This window comes from Ambystoma mexicanum, chromosome 11, assembly GCF_040938575.1.
Source record: "Ambystoma mexicanum isolate Mex_15411 chromosome 11, UKY_AmexF1_1, whole genome shotgun sequence".
Lineage (NCBI taxonomy): Eukaryota > Metazoa > Chordata > Amphibia > Caudata > Ambystomatidae > Ambystoma > Ambystoma mexicanum.
In genome coordinates, this window is record NC_090934.1 from 1,402,232,007 (window position 1) to 1,402,250,179 (window position 18,173).

The 18,173-nt window shown below is 50.9% G+C and overlaps 1 protein-coding gene across 2 annotated transcripts in view; it reads right to left on the reverse strand.

Moving 5' to 3' along the window:
* ALDH1A3 (aldehyde dehydrogenase 1 family member A3) overlaps positions 1-17,719 on the reverse strand; it is a 205,120-nt gene extending 187,401 nt beyond the window's left edge. The window contains exon 1 of one of the 2 annotated variants that reach the window (XM_069625028.1): positions 16,723-17,719. In XM_069625028.1, the coding sequence (XP_069481129.1) occupies positions 16,723-16,821 (99 nt within the window). In that variant the 5' untranslated portion in view covers positions 16,822-17,719. The remainder of the gene's footprint in view (positions 1-16,722) is intronic. The other variant, XM_069625027.1, reaches the window with a different exon arrangement.
* Positions 17,720-18,173: the final 454 nt, after the last annotated feature.

The following is an 18,173-nucleotide window of genomic DNA, read 5'->3' on the forward strand; positions in this document are numbered from 1 at the left end:
AATCACACACGCACTGAGCGCACAGCTGCCAGCCTGGGTGTAGCCCTGCCCATGCGGGTCAGTGTGGCACGCCAGAGGGACTGCCGTCCTGGGGATTGTGGAGAAGGTGTTCGTTTGGGGGACAAGGTGTTTACTAGCCCAAAAAGCACTCGCATAATCCCCCTTCTCGCGGTGTATCCGTGCGCAGCTCTCCTGCTAAAAGTCGATTCTTTTTGTAAATGTACGACCCACCCCTTTCACAAAAAAACAAGAGCTGAGATTTGAAATGATGTTTTCATGGTAAGTGCTTCCACGTGTGCTGCATACAGTAATGGACGCACGGGAAAGCAGCTTCGATTATTTCCCCAGCATCACACGGCTTCTCTAAGATGCACGGGGAGCCGGGATCTGCGCTCTGGTCAACTCGTTTCCCCAGAGAGCAGTGCAGACACTTCCGCGGGTCTTTACCACCCTTAGGGTGGGGCGCTGCCAATACCAAGGACACGGTGCAGTGCAGAACTGGGCATTTCACCAAGTCTGCTTCCTCTGCTGCATCAGGGGCCCCATGCAGTGCCTGGCATTTCACCGAATGTGATCTTCTCCGGCATCAGGGGTGCCATGCAGCACTCAGCACTTCACCAAGTCTGCTCCGTCTGCTGCATCAGGGGTGCCATGCAGCACTCAGCACTTCACCAAGTCTGCTCCGTCTGCTGCATCAGGGGCCCCATGCAGTACCAGACATTTCACCGAATGTGATCTTCTCCGGCATCAGGGGTGCCATGCACTGCAGGGCATTTCACCAAGTCTGCTTCCTCTGCTGCATCAGCGGTGCCACGCAGTACTTGGCATTTCACCAAGTCTGATGCATCAGGGGCAGCATGCAGTACTTGGCATTTCACCAAGTCTGTTCCCTCTGCTGCATCAGCGGTGCCACACAGTACTTGGCATTTCACCAAGTCTGCTTCCTCTGCTGCATCAGCGGTGCCACACAGTACTTGGCATTTCACCAAGTCTGCTGCATCAGGGGCAGCATGCATTACTTGGCATTTCACCAAGTCTGCTTCCTCTGCTGCATCAGGGGCCCCATGCAGTACTTGGCATTTCACCAAGTCTGCTTCCTCTGCTGCATCAGGGGTGCCACGCAGTACTTGGCATTTCACCAAGTCGGCTCCCTCTGCTGCATCAGGGTCATCATGCAGTACTTGGCATTTCACCAAGTCTGCTTCCTCTGCTGCACCAGGGGTGCCATGCAGTACTTGGCATTTCACCAAGTCTTCTCCATCGTCTGCATCAGCGGTGCCATGCAGTACTTGGCATTTCACCAAGTCTGTTCCCTCTGTTGCATCAGCGGTGCCACGCAGTACTTGGCATTTCACCAAGTTTGCTCCCTCTGCTGCATCAGCAGTGCCACGCAGTACTTGGCATTTCAAAAAGTCTGCTTCCTCTGCTGCATCAGGGGCAGCATGCACTACTTGGCATTTCACCAAGTCTGTTCCCTCTGCTGCATCAGCAGTGCCACGCAGTACTTGGCATTTCACCAAGTCTGCTCCCTCTGCTGCATCAGCAGTGCCACGCAGTACTTGGCATTTCACCAAGTCTGTTCCCTCTGCTGCATCAGCGGTGCCATGCAGTACTTGGCATTTCAACAAGTCTGCTTCATCTGCTGCATCAGCAGTGCCACGCAGTACTTGGCATTTCACCAAGTCTGTTCCCTCTGCTGCATCAGCGGTGCCATACAGTACTTGGCATTTCAACAAGTCTGCTTCATCTGCTGCATCAGCGGTGCCACACAGTACTTGGCATTTCACCAAGTCTGTTCCCTCTGCTGCATCAGGGGCAGCATGCAGTACTTGCCATTTCACCAAGTCTGTTCCCTCTGCTGCCTCAGCGGTGCCACACTGTACTTTGCATTTCACCAAGTCTGTTCCCTCTGCTGCATCAGGGGCAGCATGCAGTACTTGGCATTTCACCAAGTCTGCTTCCTCTGCTGCATCAGCGGTGCCACACAGTACTTGGCATTTCACCAAGTCTGCTTCCTCTGCTGCATCAGGGGCCCCATGCAGTACTTGGCATTTCACCAAGTCTGTTCCCTCTGCTGCATCAGCGGTGCCACGCAGTACTTGGCATTTCACCAAGTCTGTTTCCTCTGCTGCATCAGCAGTGCCACGCAGTACTTGGCATTTCACCAAGTCTGTTCCCTCTGCTGCATCAGAGGTGCCTCGCAGTTCTTGGCATTTCACCAAGTCTGTTCCCTCTGCTGCATCAGCGGTGCCACGGTGTACTTTGCATTTCACCAAGTTTGCTCCCTCTGCTGCATCAGCGGTGCCACGCAGTACTTGGCATTTCACCAAGTCTGCTTCCTCTGCTGCATCAGGGGCAGCATGCAGTACTTGGCATTTCACCAAGTCTGTTCCCTCTGCTGCATCAGCGGTGCCACGCAGTACTTGGCATTTCACCAAGTCTGTTCCCTCTGCTGCATCAGCGGTGCCACGCAGTACTTGGCATTTCACCAAGTCTGTTCCCTCTGCTGCATCAGCGGTGCCATGCAGTACTTGGCATTTCACCAAGTCTGCTTCCTCTGCTGCATCAGCGGTGTCGCACAGTACTTGGCATTTCACCAAGTCTGTTCCCTCTGCTGCATCAGCGGTGCCACGCTGTACTTTGCATTTCACCAAGTCTGCTTCCTCTGCTGCATCAGGGGCCCCATGCAGTACTTGGCATTTCACCAAGTCTGCTCCCTCTGCTGCATCAGGGGTGCCACGCAGTACTTGGCATTTCACCAAGTCTGCTTCCTCTGCTGCATCAGCCGTGCCACACAGTACTTGGCATTTCACCAAGTCTGCTCCCTCTGCTGCATCAGCGGTGCCACGCTGTACTTTGCATTTCACCAAGTCTGCTTCCTCTGCTGCATCAGGGGCCCCATGCAGTACTTGGCATTTCACCAAGTCTGCTCCCTCTGCTGCATCAGGGGTGCCTCGCAGTTCTTGGCATTTCACCAAGTCTGTTCCCTCTGCTGCATCAGCGGTGCCACTGTGTACTTTGCATTTCACCAAGTTTGCTCCCTCTGCTGCATCAGCGGTGCCACGCAGTACTTGGCATTTCACCAAGTCTGCTTCCTCTGCTGCATCAGGGGCAGCATGCAGTACTTGGTATTTCACCAAGTCTGTTCCCTCTGCTGAATCAGCGGTGCCACGCAGTACTTGGCATTTCAGCAAGTCTGTTCCCTCTGCTGCATCAGCGGTGCCACGCAGTACTTGGCATTTCACCAAGTCGGTTCCCTCTGCTGCATCAGCGGTGCCATGCAGTACTTGGCATTTCACCAAGTCTGCTTCCTCTGCTGCATCAGCGGTGTCGCACAGTACTTGGCATTTCACCAAGTCTGTTCCCTCTGCTGCATCAGCGGTGCCACGCTGTACTTTGCATTTCACCAAGTCTGTTCCCTCTGCTACATCAGGGGCAGCATGCAGTACTTGGCATTTCACCAAGTCTGTTCCTTCTGCTGCATCAGCAGTGCCACGCAGTACTTGGCATTTCACCAAGTCTGCTTCCTCTGCTGCATCAGCGGTGTCGCACAGTACTTGGCATTTCACCAAGTCTGTTCCCTCTGCTGCATCAGCGGTGCCACGCTGTACTTTGCATTTCACCAAGTCTGTTCCCTCTGCTACATCAGGGGCAGCATGCAGTACTTGGCATTTCACCAAGTCTGTTCCCTCTGCTGCATCAGCGGTGCCACGCAGTACTTGGCATTTCACCAAGTCTGCTTCCTCTGCTGCATCAGGGGCAGCATGCAGTACTTGGCATTTCACCAAGTCTGTTCCCTCTGCTGCATCAGGGGTGCCATGCAGTACTTGGCATTTCACCAAGTCTGCTCCCTCTGCTGCATCAGGGGTGCCACGCAGTACTTGGCATTTCACCAAGTCTGCTCCCTCTGCTGCATCAGGGGTGCCTCGCAGTACTTGGCATTTGACCAAGTCTGCTTCCTCTGCTGCATCAGGGGTGCCTCGCAGTACTTGGCATTTCACCAAGTTTGCTACCTCTGCTGCATCAGGGGTGCCACGCAGTACTTGGCATTTCACCAAGTTTGCTCCCTCTGCTGCATCAGCGGTGCCACGCAGTACTTGGCATTTCACCAAGTCTGCTTCCTCTGCTGCATCAGGGGCAGCATGCAGTACTTGGCATTTCACCAAGTCTGTTCCCTCTGCTGCATCAGCGGTGCCACGCTGTACTTTGCATTTCACCAAGTCTGTTCCCTCTGCTGCATCAGGGGCAGCATGCAGTACTTGGCATTTCACCAAGTCTGTTCCCTCTGCTGCATCAGCAGTGCCACGCAGTACTTGGCATTTCACCAAGTCTGCTTCCTCTGCTGCATCAGCGGTGCCACACAGTACTTGGCATTTCACCAAGTCTGCTTCCTCTGCTGCATCAGGGGCCCCATGCAGTACTTGGCATTTCACCAAGTCTGTTCCCTCTGCTGCATCAGCGGTGCCACACAGTACTTGGCATTTCACCAAGTCTGTTTCCTCTGCTGCATCAGCAGTGCCACACAGTACTTGGCATTTCACCAAGTCTGTTCCCTCTGCTGCATCAGAGGTGCCTCACACTACTTGGCATTTCACCAAGTCTGTTCCCTCTGCTGCATCAGCGGTGCCACGGTGTACTTTGCATTTCACCAAGTTTGCTCCCTCTGCTGCATCAGCGGTGCCACGCAGTACTTGGCATTTCACCAAGTCTGCTTCCTCTGCTGCATCAGGGGCAGCATGCAGTACTTGGCATTTCACCAAGTCTGTTCCCTCTGCTGCATCAGCGGTGACACGCAGTACTTGGCATTTCAGCAAGTCTGTTCCCTCTGCTGCATCAGCGGTGCCACGCAGTACTTGGCATTTCACCAAGTCTGTTCCCTCTGCTGCATCAGCAGTGCCATGCAGTACTTGGCATTTCACCAAGTCTGCTTCCTCTGCTGCATCAGCGGTGTCGCACAGTACTTGGCATTTCACCAAGTCTGTTCCCTCTGCTGCATCAACGGTGCCACGCTGTACTTTGCATTTCACCAAGTCTGTTCCCTCTGCTGCATCAGGGGCAGCATGCAGTACTTGGCATTTCACCAAGTCTGTTCCCTCTGCTGCATCAGCGGTGCCACGCAGTACTTGGCATTTCACCAAGTCTGCTTCCTCTGCTGCATCAGGGGCAGCATGCAGTACTTGGCATTTCACCAAGTCTGCTCCCTCTGCTGCATCAGGGGTGCCACGGAGTACTTGGCATTTCACCAAGTCTGCTTCCTCTGCTGCATCAGGGGTGCCTCGCAGTACTTGGCATTTCACCAAGTTTGCTCCCTCTGCTGCATCAGCGGTGCCACGCAGTACTTGGCATTTCACCAGGTTTGCTCCCTCTGCTGCATCAGCGGTGCCACGCAGTACTTGGCATTTCACCAAGTCTGCTTCCTCTGCTGCATCAGGGGCAGCATGCAGTACTTGGCATTTCACCAAGTCTGTTCCCTCTGCTGCATCAGGGGTGCCATGCAGTACTTGGCATTTCACCAAGTCTGCTCCCTCTGCTGCATCAGGGGTGCCACGCAGTACTTGGCATTTCACCAAGTCTGCTTCCTCTGCTGCATCAGGGGTGCCTCGCAGTACTTGGCATTTCACCAAGTCTGCTCCCTCTGCTGCATCAGGGGTGCCTCGCAGTACTTGGCATTTCACCAAGTTTGCTCCCTCTGCTGCAGCAGGAGCACCAGGCACTGCAGGGTATTTTATAGGCCCTCATTACAAGTGAGCCGGTCCAGAAATAAAGGTGCCAGTAAAAGGTTACTGCCACCTTTTCTGGACCGGCTCACTTTGTGTCTGCCAGTGGGGCCCATGGAACAAGTGTTGCTCACCGAAACTACAACCTGCAGGCCCTCTCCCAGGCTAGGTGACGAGACAAGTAGCAACCATAGGGAACACGCGGCCCTCCGTGTCCCTTCCCATCACCTTGAAAAGGTGCACTGAGCTCTGTGACCAGAAGGGGTCCCAGACTGGGAGGACCCTCCCTAGCCAATCCAGAAGCTCGATTTGTGAGGGGGTGTAAAATGTTGCATGTGCCAATGGACTTCCTGCGACCCTGCAACAGTGTTGTTTGCCACAGTTGGGGGAAGTCTTAGGCGGAGCCACCTGATATCAGAAGCCAGTAGAATCAGTAACCCCTATAGTTCCTATATGTAGCCAGTCTAAGCTGACCAACCAGGAGGTTTTGAGGTGGACCTTATTTTTGTGACGTTACTCGTGAATAAAAACGTGTGACACAGGTTCAGGAGCTGAGATTGCTGGGGATCTGTTTTCCTGTATGCTCCCTGCCTGTATTGGATAATAAAAGACTGTATACTTTGCCACATGGGGGAGCCTTCCGTTTTTGCATTGGGGAGTCTTTGATGGGCCCGAGATTCTCTGCTAACGTGGGACATTGTTATTGCAAATCCCCAATTCCTCTGGTACACAACACTAGGCTGCGTGTTATGGCGCTCTCCTTTCTGCCGCCTGAATCTTTGAATGCTTTGTGTTTTAAGGAAACTGAGACGGAGAGAGAAAGAGGAGAGAGGCAGAGTGTGTGTCTAGGTCCCTTATGTTTATCTTAGGTTACGCAATTCTACGCGGCGTCTTTTAGTGTCCTCCTCTCTCCCACCTGCATCGCTTGAATGCTCTGTGTTCTAAAATAAGAGAGAAAGAGAAAGGGAGAGAAAGAGAGGGAGAAGAGAGAGAGACACAGAGAGAGAGAGAGAGAGAGAGAGAGAGAGAGAGAGAGAGAGACTGAGTGCGTGTCTAGGTGCCTTTCGGCATATGTTATCGTTATGTTACGCAATTCCACGTTGCCTGTTATTCACCATTTTCCACACTTGCATCTATTGAATGCTCTGTATTCTGGACTCTTATGTAACTGAAGACAGTAGGCTGGGGGCCCACCTTCTAATCAGCAGGAGTCAATGGAATGGAAAGAGAGTCGCAGTAATGATCGAGGGAGGAAGGTTGGAAAGTGGTAACTAAACAGTTCCCCAGTTTTCAGAATGTGATGAGGAAATTGGCTGTTACAGAGTGGGCAACTCTAAGGAGCAATCGCGCCGTGCCACCAACAGGTGCTGAGAAAAAGACCTGATCAATAAAGGTCCTTTAGAGCATGGGTTCCCGATAGCAGCGTTCCAGTGTAGTATCAGGGGCCACACTTGAATAATGAAGCGGAAAAGGCAGAGGTGGACTGGCAACTAACAGGGGCCCTGGAAACAATGTTCAAAGTGGCCCCATATTACACATTTTCAGCAAGCCCAACCCTTTTCCTATGAGAAAATGTGGAAATAAAATAGGTTACCCCACAGAAGAGGCCCAGGGTTCCGAGGCCGGCCGGGAAATCTCCAGAGATCCCCATAGGCCAGTCCACCCCTGGCCCGGGTGTCCGAGGCCTGCCGGGAAATCTCCAGCGATCCCCATAGGCCAGTCCACCCCTGGCCCGGGTGCCGAGGCCTGCCGGGAAATCTCCAGCGATCCCCATAGGCCAGTCCACCCCTGGCCCGGGTGCCGAGGCCTGCCGGGAAATCTCCAGCGATCCCCATAGGCCAGTCCACCCCTGGCCCGGGTGCCGAGGCCTGCCGGGAAATCTCCAGCGATCCCCATAGGCCAGTCCACCGATGGTCGGGTTGCTGAGGCCTGCCGGGAAATCTCCAGAGATCCCCATAGGCCAGTCCACCTGTGGGAAGAGGCCGACACAAGCTCCTCTCCTATTGAAACGAGTCACCCACCCCCTCAGACTTGTCATCGTGCCAGATCACGCACAACCCAAACTACCCACAGACATTGACGGTTCCTTCAAGTCTTTAGGGAGCGGACCTACTTCGCTGATTCTCACAGGGAATCCGTAGGTACCCCTCTTAACAGTTGCTCTGCTCAAAGTTATAACGTTTTTCAGAGGTTTCTCCCTTGGAGAGATACCCATGGAACAGTCGTGGACAAGGCAGTAGAACTTTAATCCGAGCAGATGCAAGGATTTCTTCAAGCGCGGGTTGTTAAGAGTTCTTCTTCCCTCATGCCAGCTGGAGTGCAGTCGGCACTCTTTACTAATTTGGCATGGTGCCAACTTTTGAATGAAGCTGTGGTGGCTTACACGTCGCCACCTCTTTACGTAACTGGTCCAAGGACTAATACCAATGGATGGACAGGCCAATGCACAGACGGTAACTCACCGTAGTGTACTACTCTTAATGGATGGCATCCCATCATCCACTGGCTACCCACGCCTGTGCTCTGCTGCCCTTAAGCTAGGTCCACACTTTAAATAATAAAATAACATTAAAAAGGGGGCTTATTTGGTTTGAAGTTGCTCCAGCAGGCGACTCCTTCCAATCCCTTATGTAAATTAATTATTGAAAAAGCATTAGTTAGGATATTGTTGTCATCCAAATAGTCGCAGGTCACTGGATTTGGACGGATACTGAGCCCATACCGTCCACACAAATAACAGAAAAGATGAAAAAACTCCAGGACTCAGCGCCAGTGTAGAGTTGGATTGTTTAATGGCACAATCTGTTTGCACAATCTAATGTGCGAGCCCTCTACTCGATTACGCGTTTCGGCTCCCACAAGCCTTTATCAAATCAGGGCCAGTAGCAAAAAGGTCCATAGGAGTTGTTAAAGAGTGGCTGGGGTTCATGGAGAAGTCACTGTGAACGTGAAGGTGGTGATGAGCAAAGGACATTTATTTATTTATTTATTTATTTATTTATATTGTGTGGAAGCCCGCAGGCATCAGGGCACATACATTTAGACCCGGGCATACATACTGTGAACGGGACAGGTGGGTACCGCTTCTTTTTCTTAAGTACTCATTCGACTATTTAAAGGTACCCGTCTTCAGTGCTTTCCTGAGAGCTGAGTGGTTTTTCTCTTGCCTCAGTAATTTCCATATTTGGGCAGCTCTACCTGGGAACGATATGCCTGGTCCATTTGATCGCTTGAAAGGTGGACAGGCAATCTGTCCCAGTGCTTCCGATTTCAATTCCGATCAACAAATTCAGGTTAAGTGCAGGAAGCTTCACGCCACCAAAACAATTGAATTTCACGCAGATGTCGTGAAAGCCAAGAACCCTAGCTCGGTCGCCAAGGATTTGCCACAGTGCATGACTCTGGTGATAGTGGCAAGAGCAACTGCGCTGGGGGAGTGTGAATGTGAATGTAACAGGACAACTGGTAACATAGCTCTGCGGGTTAAGCCCTCGTTGCTGTGATCTGTCTTTGATCTGCAGGTCGCAGGTTCAAATCCCAGCAAGGTCAACTCTGCCTTTCATCCTTCCGAGGTTGATAAATGAGTACCAATTTCGATTGGGTAACAATAGTAATGCACGTAAATATCACCCTATGGAAAGTGCTTTATATTAAAGCGCTATATAAAAAACAAATGATTGTTATTATGAGGATAGCACTGGGGTGAGATAAGCTAAAGGTTCAGAACCAGAGTGACAGTGTTCAATTACAAACTCAAGGAAGGAGGGCGCGGGTGATGAGTGAAGAAGGGGCGTTGAAGAGATGGCAATGAAACAAATAAGCCAGAGTGGCTCACACGTTCTGTAAGGTAGCACCTTTGGTACGTTACATGCTCCGGTTCTGTCCCATGCGCACCTTTCCCTCCTCGGACACACTTCGCTATATTCATTATGCCAAGTGTTGGTAAACTCCTTTCTTGTTATTTCTTTAGGTCTTGCCCGCTGCCACAGGGTTGTCCAACTCGAGGGCCAGGTCCATGCCAGGTTTTCAGGATACCCCTCATTAATATTCATGAGATAAATGTGCATATGCATACACTGATTCTAAATACATGCATATTAATGAGGGCCATCCTGAAAACCTGTCGGGGTTCTGGTCCTTGAGGCCCGGAGTTGGACAACCCTGCTATGGCTTAGCTGCCTCGTTCTAGTGATCGCATCGGAGGGAGACGTTATGCTCTCTCTTCTCCTGTCTGCAACTTTGAAAGTTCTCTCTCATATATTGACAAGTCCCTCTCACACTCCCTGGGCTAGGTGGAGTCTGGACCTGGGCCTCCAGGGTAGGGCGTCTTCCTTGAAATGAGCTCCTTAAACACTTCTGCTGTGTGAAGCTTCTGGGGTTACAACATTTTATTTATTTATTTATTTATTGTTCACTTGTTAGGCGCTTATACAGGAAGCAAAAACTGTTTCAAAACACCCACAGGGCGACAGGGATGGGACTTTGCAGTCATCTCTTTTAAGAAACCTTGCCTCAATGCCCCAGCAAGTGCCCAGCACAGAATAGGCCCGGGTGCCTGCATGGCGGCGGTGCTTGTATGCATATGCAGAGAGAGAAGTTAGATGAAAGAAAAGATCCAACGAGAGTCATGACAGAGAAGACATTCGAAAAATATAAAAAATACCAAACAGGAATTGAATTGTGGGAAAAGACACGTGGGCGAGATGGAGGTAATAAGAGGCACTCTGCAGAAAAGAGGACTGGGCAGAGAGATAGAGAAAATGAGAACTGTTAAAAATAAAAAGAAAACTATCGAGATAGAAGCATGCAGGGTCAGAAGGGAAGATTGTGAAAAATGTGAAACTGCCAGAGAACTGAGTGTAAGGAAACAGTGGCAGACATGGAGAGAAAGGTGAAGGTCTGGACATTTGGAAGGGAAGGTCTGATATATGTTTCTTTAATGTCCACCTGCAACATTTACATGTGCCAAAGGCTTTCAATGTGGCATTCATCTTGTTGCCATGCATTGTGCATTGGTGGGCCAGACAGGTGGAAAAGGCCAGTGGCACCACCGTGCGCAAAGGCAATAATACTAACTGCCCAATAACTTCCCAGCCTCACCCCCTGAATGGCCCTGCATTGCTCCACGTCTCTATGGCACTGAAACACTCCACGCTAAATGCCCTTGGCGTACCTCACTTTACTCACATTTCTTTTGGGTGGTTCTGTGTTGTTTAAGGTTGGCACTTCACTGGATTAACTGGTTTCAAATCCCTTTTTCACAGGATAGTAAACAACAGTGTAGCATATATTTCGACTGTGTTAAAACAAAATTGCTATATAGTATTTTTAGCATTAACATAGCTTAATGATTTCAATAAATATTTGCATGAGTACGTTTCATATATTTACCACGTTAAGAGAGATACGTGAATTTACGTACCACAAACATAAACACAACTGTGGCCGCGCACACACTCACACTTGATTCTAAACATACACACCTCAAGGTATGCCCAGGCGAGGCCTCACCAGAACACCCCCCCCTCATGAAAGACCCTTAATGTGCACCAATACATGGGCACTCTTCCTTCTGATCGCAACCATCAACACTGCAGCAACAGCCAACGGTGTGCTCCTGTTACCTCCCCACTCCCACCCATTCCAACCAGTGCCAAATTTGTTTAAAAAAAATAAGCGCCGGGGCTCAAATATTTTCTACCGTGCACATGACACGTCAGGATGGACAGCTACGGCCCACTGTTGCCACCACCCACGGCTGCTCCCTATGCTGTCAACATATATGGGGTAAAAAGCTGCAACACCCACTGGCTTATTGTGGTTGACAAATGTACTCACTGCTGGCAGATGTGTGATTTTCAAACGCCAATCAACATGCACATAAAATAACATACTCGTTGTGTGTTGACATGAGCCACGTTTAAGTGTGTCTCTAAACACAATCATTTACAAGCTGCTCTGATTCTACAGGTATTGATTAGGTGACTGGCAGTTCCAATAATAAAGTTGCCAAAACACCCCTTCATAATCAAACAGAGTCCGAGACAATAAGTGTCGAGGCGCAGAAATAAGTGCCAGGGCTGAGCCCTGGCAAACACCCCCACAAATTAAGCACTGATTCCAGCCAAACCCCTTCACTTGCAGGTGCCAAAGTGCCAAGAGGCTGTGGAAAGGGGCTGGGAGGGTAGCTCGGGTGCAGCGCGGGTTTGGCTTGGAAACAAGACAGTACCGAGCAGCGCAGGTTTGATGTCCTACGCGAGTCTGGCATGCCATATATTATTAAATAAAAATGGCACAAGGAACCCCGAAAAAGAGCACAAGCAAATAACACTGCAAAACAAATTGAAAGGAAAAGCATCACGACCCAAGTCGTAGGCGCCGAGTACATAGGGGCGAAGGCGGAGCCTTGAACAACAGGGGCAGGAGTATCATTTTCAGTGGTAGAAGTGTACCGAAAAAAGCAGTGGAACTTTGGTCTCGGCACCAGAGAGGGCAGGTGGAAGCGTAGTGCAACATGTGGCAAGGTGTTGCGGCCGGGGCATTGCAATAGTCTAAGTGACTAGTAACTAAGGCTCCCATTACAACTTTACACTTGGACAGGACATGAATGCAGAAATCCTCTACATAGAATGGGGAATATGGTCGTAAAAAGTAGAGGCATGGTAAACAGAAAAAAATAAAAGTAGTGGAACACCGCTCCCGACTGTTCCCGCTCACTTCGATCACTGATCATTTTGCCCCTATGCAGATTATTTGCAAGGGGGATCTTTGCAAGTGCGATGAAAAAACGAAACTAACAAAAATGGCATTCTTAAAAGGCAGGCCAGCTGTGACTGTTTATACCCTCACTGGGCATGGCATGGCTTCTGGCTCCGCACCTGCTGCGCACAGGTGTGGGTGATGCCTCTTTCAAAATGAGCAAGTGCTGCTCACTTCACTTCAAAGTAGGAAGGCCGCCTGCATATCACCTCAGCCATGACTGTGGGGACAGTGGGCTCGCCCTGCTCACTGCTCTCTTGTTTGCTGTTTCTTACTTTCTACTCTTTCATTTGTTTGACTTTTCTAGCTTTGACATTTTGCATCTGATTTTACTTCCATTCTTTTTTCTGACTTTTTCTTTATCAATCTTTTTTATGAGCCATAACACCTGTCAGCCATCCCTCTTTCTTTGCCTCTCCACACCTCAAACCCAAGATTTTACTTCTGTCTCTCTTTCTCCCTCCCTTAAGCACTCACACTGTCCCAGGTCACATGTCCCTGGCTATTTTACACTAGAAGCCTCTGATTCAAACGCCATTAAGATAGCTCTGTATGTTAATGCACCTTCTGTGGAACACTGTGTGCATCCAGAAGATCCAGCTGCTTAGAAAACTGGCAGTGCAGAATGGAAGAGAGGGAAACATGGAGAGAAGGATGGGTAGAAAGGAAAGAGAGAAAGGCAGGGAAAGACCTGGAGATAAAGAGGAAGGGAGAGAAAGACAAGGAGTGTGCTGGAGATAGACATGACAAGGAGTGTGCTAGAGATAGACATGACAAGTCGTGTGCTAGAGAGAGAAATGACAAGGCATGTGCTAGAGAGAGAAATGACAAGGAGTGTGCTAGAGAGAGAAATGACAAGGAGTGTGCTAGAGAGAGAGAAATGACAAGGCGTGTGGTAGAGAGAAATGACAAGGCGTGAGCTAGAGAGAGAGAAATGACAAAGCGTGTGCTAGAGAGAGAAATGACAAGGTGTGTGCTAGAGAGAGAGAAATGACAAAGCGTGTGCTAGAGAGAGAAATGACAAGGAGTGTGCTAGAGAGAGAAATGACAAGGAGTGTGCTAGAGAGAGAAATGACAAGGCGTGTGCTAGAGAGAGAAATGACAAGGCGTGTGCTAGAGAGAGAAATGACAAGGAGTGTGCTAGAGAGAGAAATGACAAGGCGTGTGCTAGAGAGAGAAATGACAAGGAGTGTGCTAGAAAGAGAAACATGGGGCGTATAGGATCAGAGCGGCAGAAAGAGTTAGAGTGTGTGGTAACTGGGATTGGGAAGGGAGAAGCAAGGAAGAGAGAATGATGGGGCATCAGGACATATGTGTGGCGAGAGAGAAGGAGGGATGGGATGGAGGAAGGCTAAGGGACTATACATTAGAGAGGTGTATGGTGCAAAGGGAAACTAAATGAAGCCTTTGAGGGATGAGCAGAGGGAGAGACCAATGGGGGAAAGGTAGAGGGAGAGATGGTAGAGGGTGGGTGGTGAAATGATCGAGGGACATTGACAAGAGGAGTGAGATGGGAGGGGAATGCAAGTGCAGAGGGGCGGATGCTCGAAGTGGCCCCTCATGGTGTAAAACCGGGTGGTATAGCTCAGCGGCAACGCGCTTGTCTTGGGAGCAAGACGACGCAGAGCAACAAAGGTTTGAATCCCGGGTCCGCGCTTAGAAACCTCTTTGGTATTAAGCACGTTATATAACCTCTGCCCCAGAGGCATTATACACGCAAAACAGGCACCCAGGAAGGGATTTCCCACCCTCCAAACTGTGCAGGAGAGCCACCGGCTTCCGGAAGCGCAAGGCCTATGCAGCCCTCCTTCTAATGGGGCTGGGAAAACACCACACAGGCATTGTGATGTTCATCCCAGCTCTGTGGCCAGAGATTCCTGCCCCCCTTCTAGGGACGGCGTCAGTGCCTTTCAATCTTTTCAGTTGAAATGGGCCCTGAGCCTCGGAAGGCTCTCCCGAGAAGCTGCTCCACGTTGGCAGTCTTATGGCACAGCAACATGCTCCTATAATTGGTGAAATGAAATGTGTGCGTGGCTGCCTTTGCTGGTGCCTTCAGACCATCATCTACCTTTTGCCTCTGGTAGTGCACAGCAAACTTCTTATCTCCTTGTAGCATTTTTACTTTGGTTTCCTAAACATTAACACTCTACTGTGAAAGAGACACTCATAGCTTTTCAGTGGACATTTAGTGTTTCAGCTCACTGCTGGCTGCTTGTCCACGAGAATCTGCAGCTATTAACACCCTCTCTGCATTCTTTTTGACTCCGTTATAATTTAAGCACCCCACAAGTACTTTGGCCTGTTTTTTCCAGCAGTGGGCAAGGTCCCCCCCCCCCCCCCGCAAAACATAATTTCGAAATGCCCCGACACCTTTTCAGACAACCCTGCAGTTTAATACTGTTTCGTATCCACTTCTTGCAAACCCTGGGGCCCTGGGGCCCGTACACCCGAGGATCGCTGGTTCTACTCTCATTCATTCAGGGTCGGTTCCAGGCTCAGCGGCGGGGCTTTATTTCGTATCATCGCGCATTGGGGCCGGTGGGGCTTCATTTCGTATCATAGCGCATTGATGCCGACTGGAACCTCCGTGTTAACTACCTCAGATGTGTGGGCGTGGGATTCGGCAAATGCTAAATAAAAACGTAATCTCGCCCCCGGTACTGAAAATCAAAAGTCAGCACCCATGCCCCATGCTGTGCATAGAGGGGGGCATTGCAAGGCCTCGCGGGGTTCAGGGGCCTTAAAGACGCAGCTGGCCTTTGACCTCGTGACACTTAAAGATTACAGAACTCCTCCGTGACTTCTAATTTACTTATTTCCGGGATGGGGGTATTTTAGCCCGTATATTACGCTGCATTACCGCTACGTCGCGATATTTGCTGAAGTGCTCTGTTACCATAAGGCTACACAGGAGGACTGGGTGGAACTTTGTTGGACAATCTGGCCTCTGACACTACAGCATTTCGGGTTCCTGGCCTTCCATCTTCTCTGTAAACCGAGAGGGGCTCTCCTTAGTCCGGACTACAGAGGGGGTCCTAAAATCAGGAAACTCGGAAGCAAACTTCCAGCGCCCAGATGCCTCCGGGTTCGGTGCGCTATATAAATTGCAACATAAACAAATAACTTCTAACTTAAGAGCTTTCTGTTCCAATTGGCAGCTCGGCACATAGCGCAAAGAAAGCCTTTGGTATACCTGAGCGCTATAGAAATGTCCGAAAGCAAGTGGAGTATAAACTACCATAGAAAAGGCTCGTCCTCCTGCACTGGTCTTCCAAAGAAATAGGAGGCACTGCTCTCCGGGGTGCACCCCAAACAGTCCTGGCTTCCGAAATACAGAAATATATCCCATTAATTGAAAACGAAGCTGGAGGTGGGCGGTCCGGGCATACGACAACCGGTCTTGGTGAAATGACAAGCACCAAAGCAAGCAGGGCGGGGCGGGTGGAAGGGGGCTCCGCGAACTTAATATATCCTAAATGTACACCGCCTAGCGCCTCCATGCAGGACGGCTCTGTGTGTATTTGAAGACTCTTGCTTTTTGGGGGGCGGACATGCTGTTTCACCCACAAGTTCTGTATAGCTCTTTTTGCGAACAGCTGACTGCGGGCCTGGGAAAGCTGACTGCGGCGCCGAGGAAGCAGCGCTTCTGTAGGCGCTATAAGAGGTCGTCGGGCACATATGCTGGAGATGGGGGAATCCGGTCATTTATTTTTTATTTTTAATACTACATGTTTTATTGAAGTTTCCAATGTGCATCACAACAGAACATGCCAGTATCCGGCGGTAACCTTAAATTAACATTTCAAGCAACAACAAAAAAACCGGTAATTTTAAAATAGGATTCCATTGATATAATTAAGTGTCTGGGATTACTGTCATAGAATCTTCTGAACCTGGGCGCTTCTAGTGCCTCTGCTGAAAACGGATGTGATTGTTGGCACTTGCCATTAGTTGTTAGACTTCAAATGAATTGTATGGACTACGTGCAGATAAAGGGCGGAGTCGACTCCGTCGGCTTTGACTCCTGTGAGTTACAGGGTATGCACAAGTCTCAGCCGCAGGTGCTCAGCCGACTGAGATATTTCGGTAGAGCACCCGGTTACTTCCTCTCGCCACAAACCCCCCTCACCCCCCTCCACACGAGACACTTCACAAACCATTTCGAAATGGGGTTCTAATAATTCAACGCCTCTCCCCTGGGCAGGGGCCTCGGTGCCGGAGGGCACTGCCCCGCAGGGCCACTCACCTTGCTGTATTTGACGGGCAGGTTTCTGATGGGATGGGGCAGCGGGGGCATCTTCGCCTCGGGCTGCCCATTCTCACACGTGCCATTTGTGGTGGTCATGGCAACCGCTGGCGGGTGATGGAGGGGCACCGGTGTTCTGTTAGTGAATATGCCTGGGCTCGAAGGGTGGGTGCAATCGGAGAGTTACACGGAGATAGGGGCCACAAGCAACAGGGCAACTTCTGGGGGGTGCAAAGGTCCCTGGGTCAATTCGCCACTATCTGGACGCAGATAAGCACGGCTAATGAGTTTAGAAGTGTGCGGAGGTTTGGGGGGCAGAGGTGTTCAGATGTTCACGATGCATGCAGACATTAAATGCGTGCAGAGGTTCAGTGTGCAGACATGTGTGCAGGGGCTCAGGATGTAGAGGTTAACGTGTGCAGAGGTTCCGGGTGCAGAGATTAGAAGTGTGCAGAGGTTAAGGATGCAGAAATGTGTGCAGGGGCTCAGGATGCACAGGTTAATGTGTGCAGATGTTCTGCATGCAGAGGTTAGAAGTGTGCAGATGTTAACGATGCAGAAACGTGTGCAGGGGCTCAGGGTGCAGAGGTTAATGTGTGCAGATGTTCCTGGTGTAGAGGTTAGAAGTGTGCAGAGGCTCGGGGTGCTGAGGTTAATGTGTGCAGAGGTGCCGGGTGCAGAGGTTAGACGCGTGCAGAGGCTCGGGGTGCAGAAACGTGTGCAGGGGCTCGGGATGCAGGGGTTAATGTGTGCAGGGGTTAATGTGTGCAGAGGTTAGAAGTGTGCAGAGGGTCGGGGTGCAGAAACGTGTGCAGGGGTTCGGGATGCAGAGGTTAATGTGTGCAGAGGTTCCGGATGCAGAGGCTCACTACAGGAGCTGTCCGGGGGGCGGACGCTGCCGCGGGGCTGGAGGGCTTCGCTGTTCCAGATGCGGCCGCGCTCCGGGCACTGCTGCTGCTCCAGGGCGGGCTGCTGTGTTTTGGCAGCTTTCAGCCACAGGATGAAACTTTTTTACTCTGTGCTCTCAGGGCCTGGCCGGCAGCAGGTGCTCATTGGCCAAAGAAAGCCACTCCCACTGACGGCAGACACGCCCACTGCGAACCTTTCCGCCTGCGGATTGCACACTACTTAAAACATCACGACTTGAGCGAGACACACTGTGGCCGCGCAGTACCCGCCCCGTAGAGCCCAGACTGTGACTGTGCAGTGTCCAATAGATCTAGCACAGACTGTGACTATGTAGTTCCCGCTCCGTAGAGCCCAGACTGTGACTGTGCAGTACCCAACCAAGCCCTAACTGTGACCATGCAGTACCCACTCTGTAGAGCCCAGACTGTGACTGTACAGTGCCCAATAGATCTAGCACAGACTTGCCTTGCAGTATCCAATCCACCCACTGATCCCAGACTGCAGAGCTGTGACTATGCAGCATCCAACCGAGTCCAGGTGCA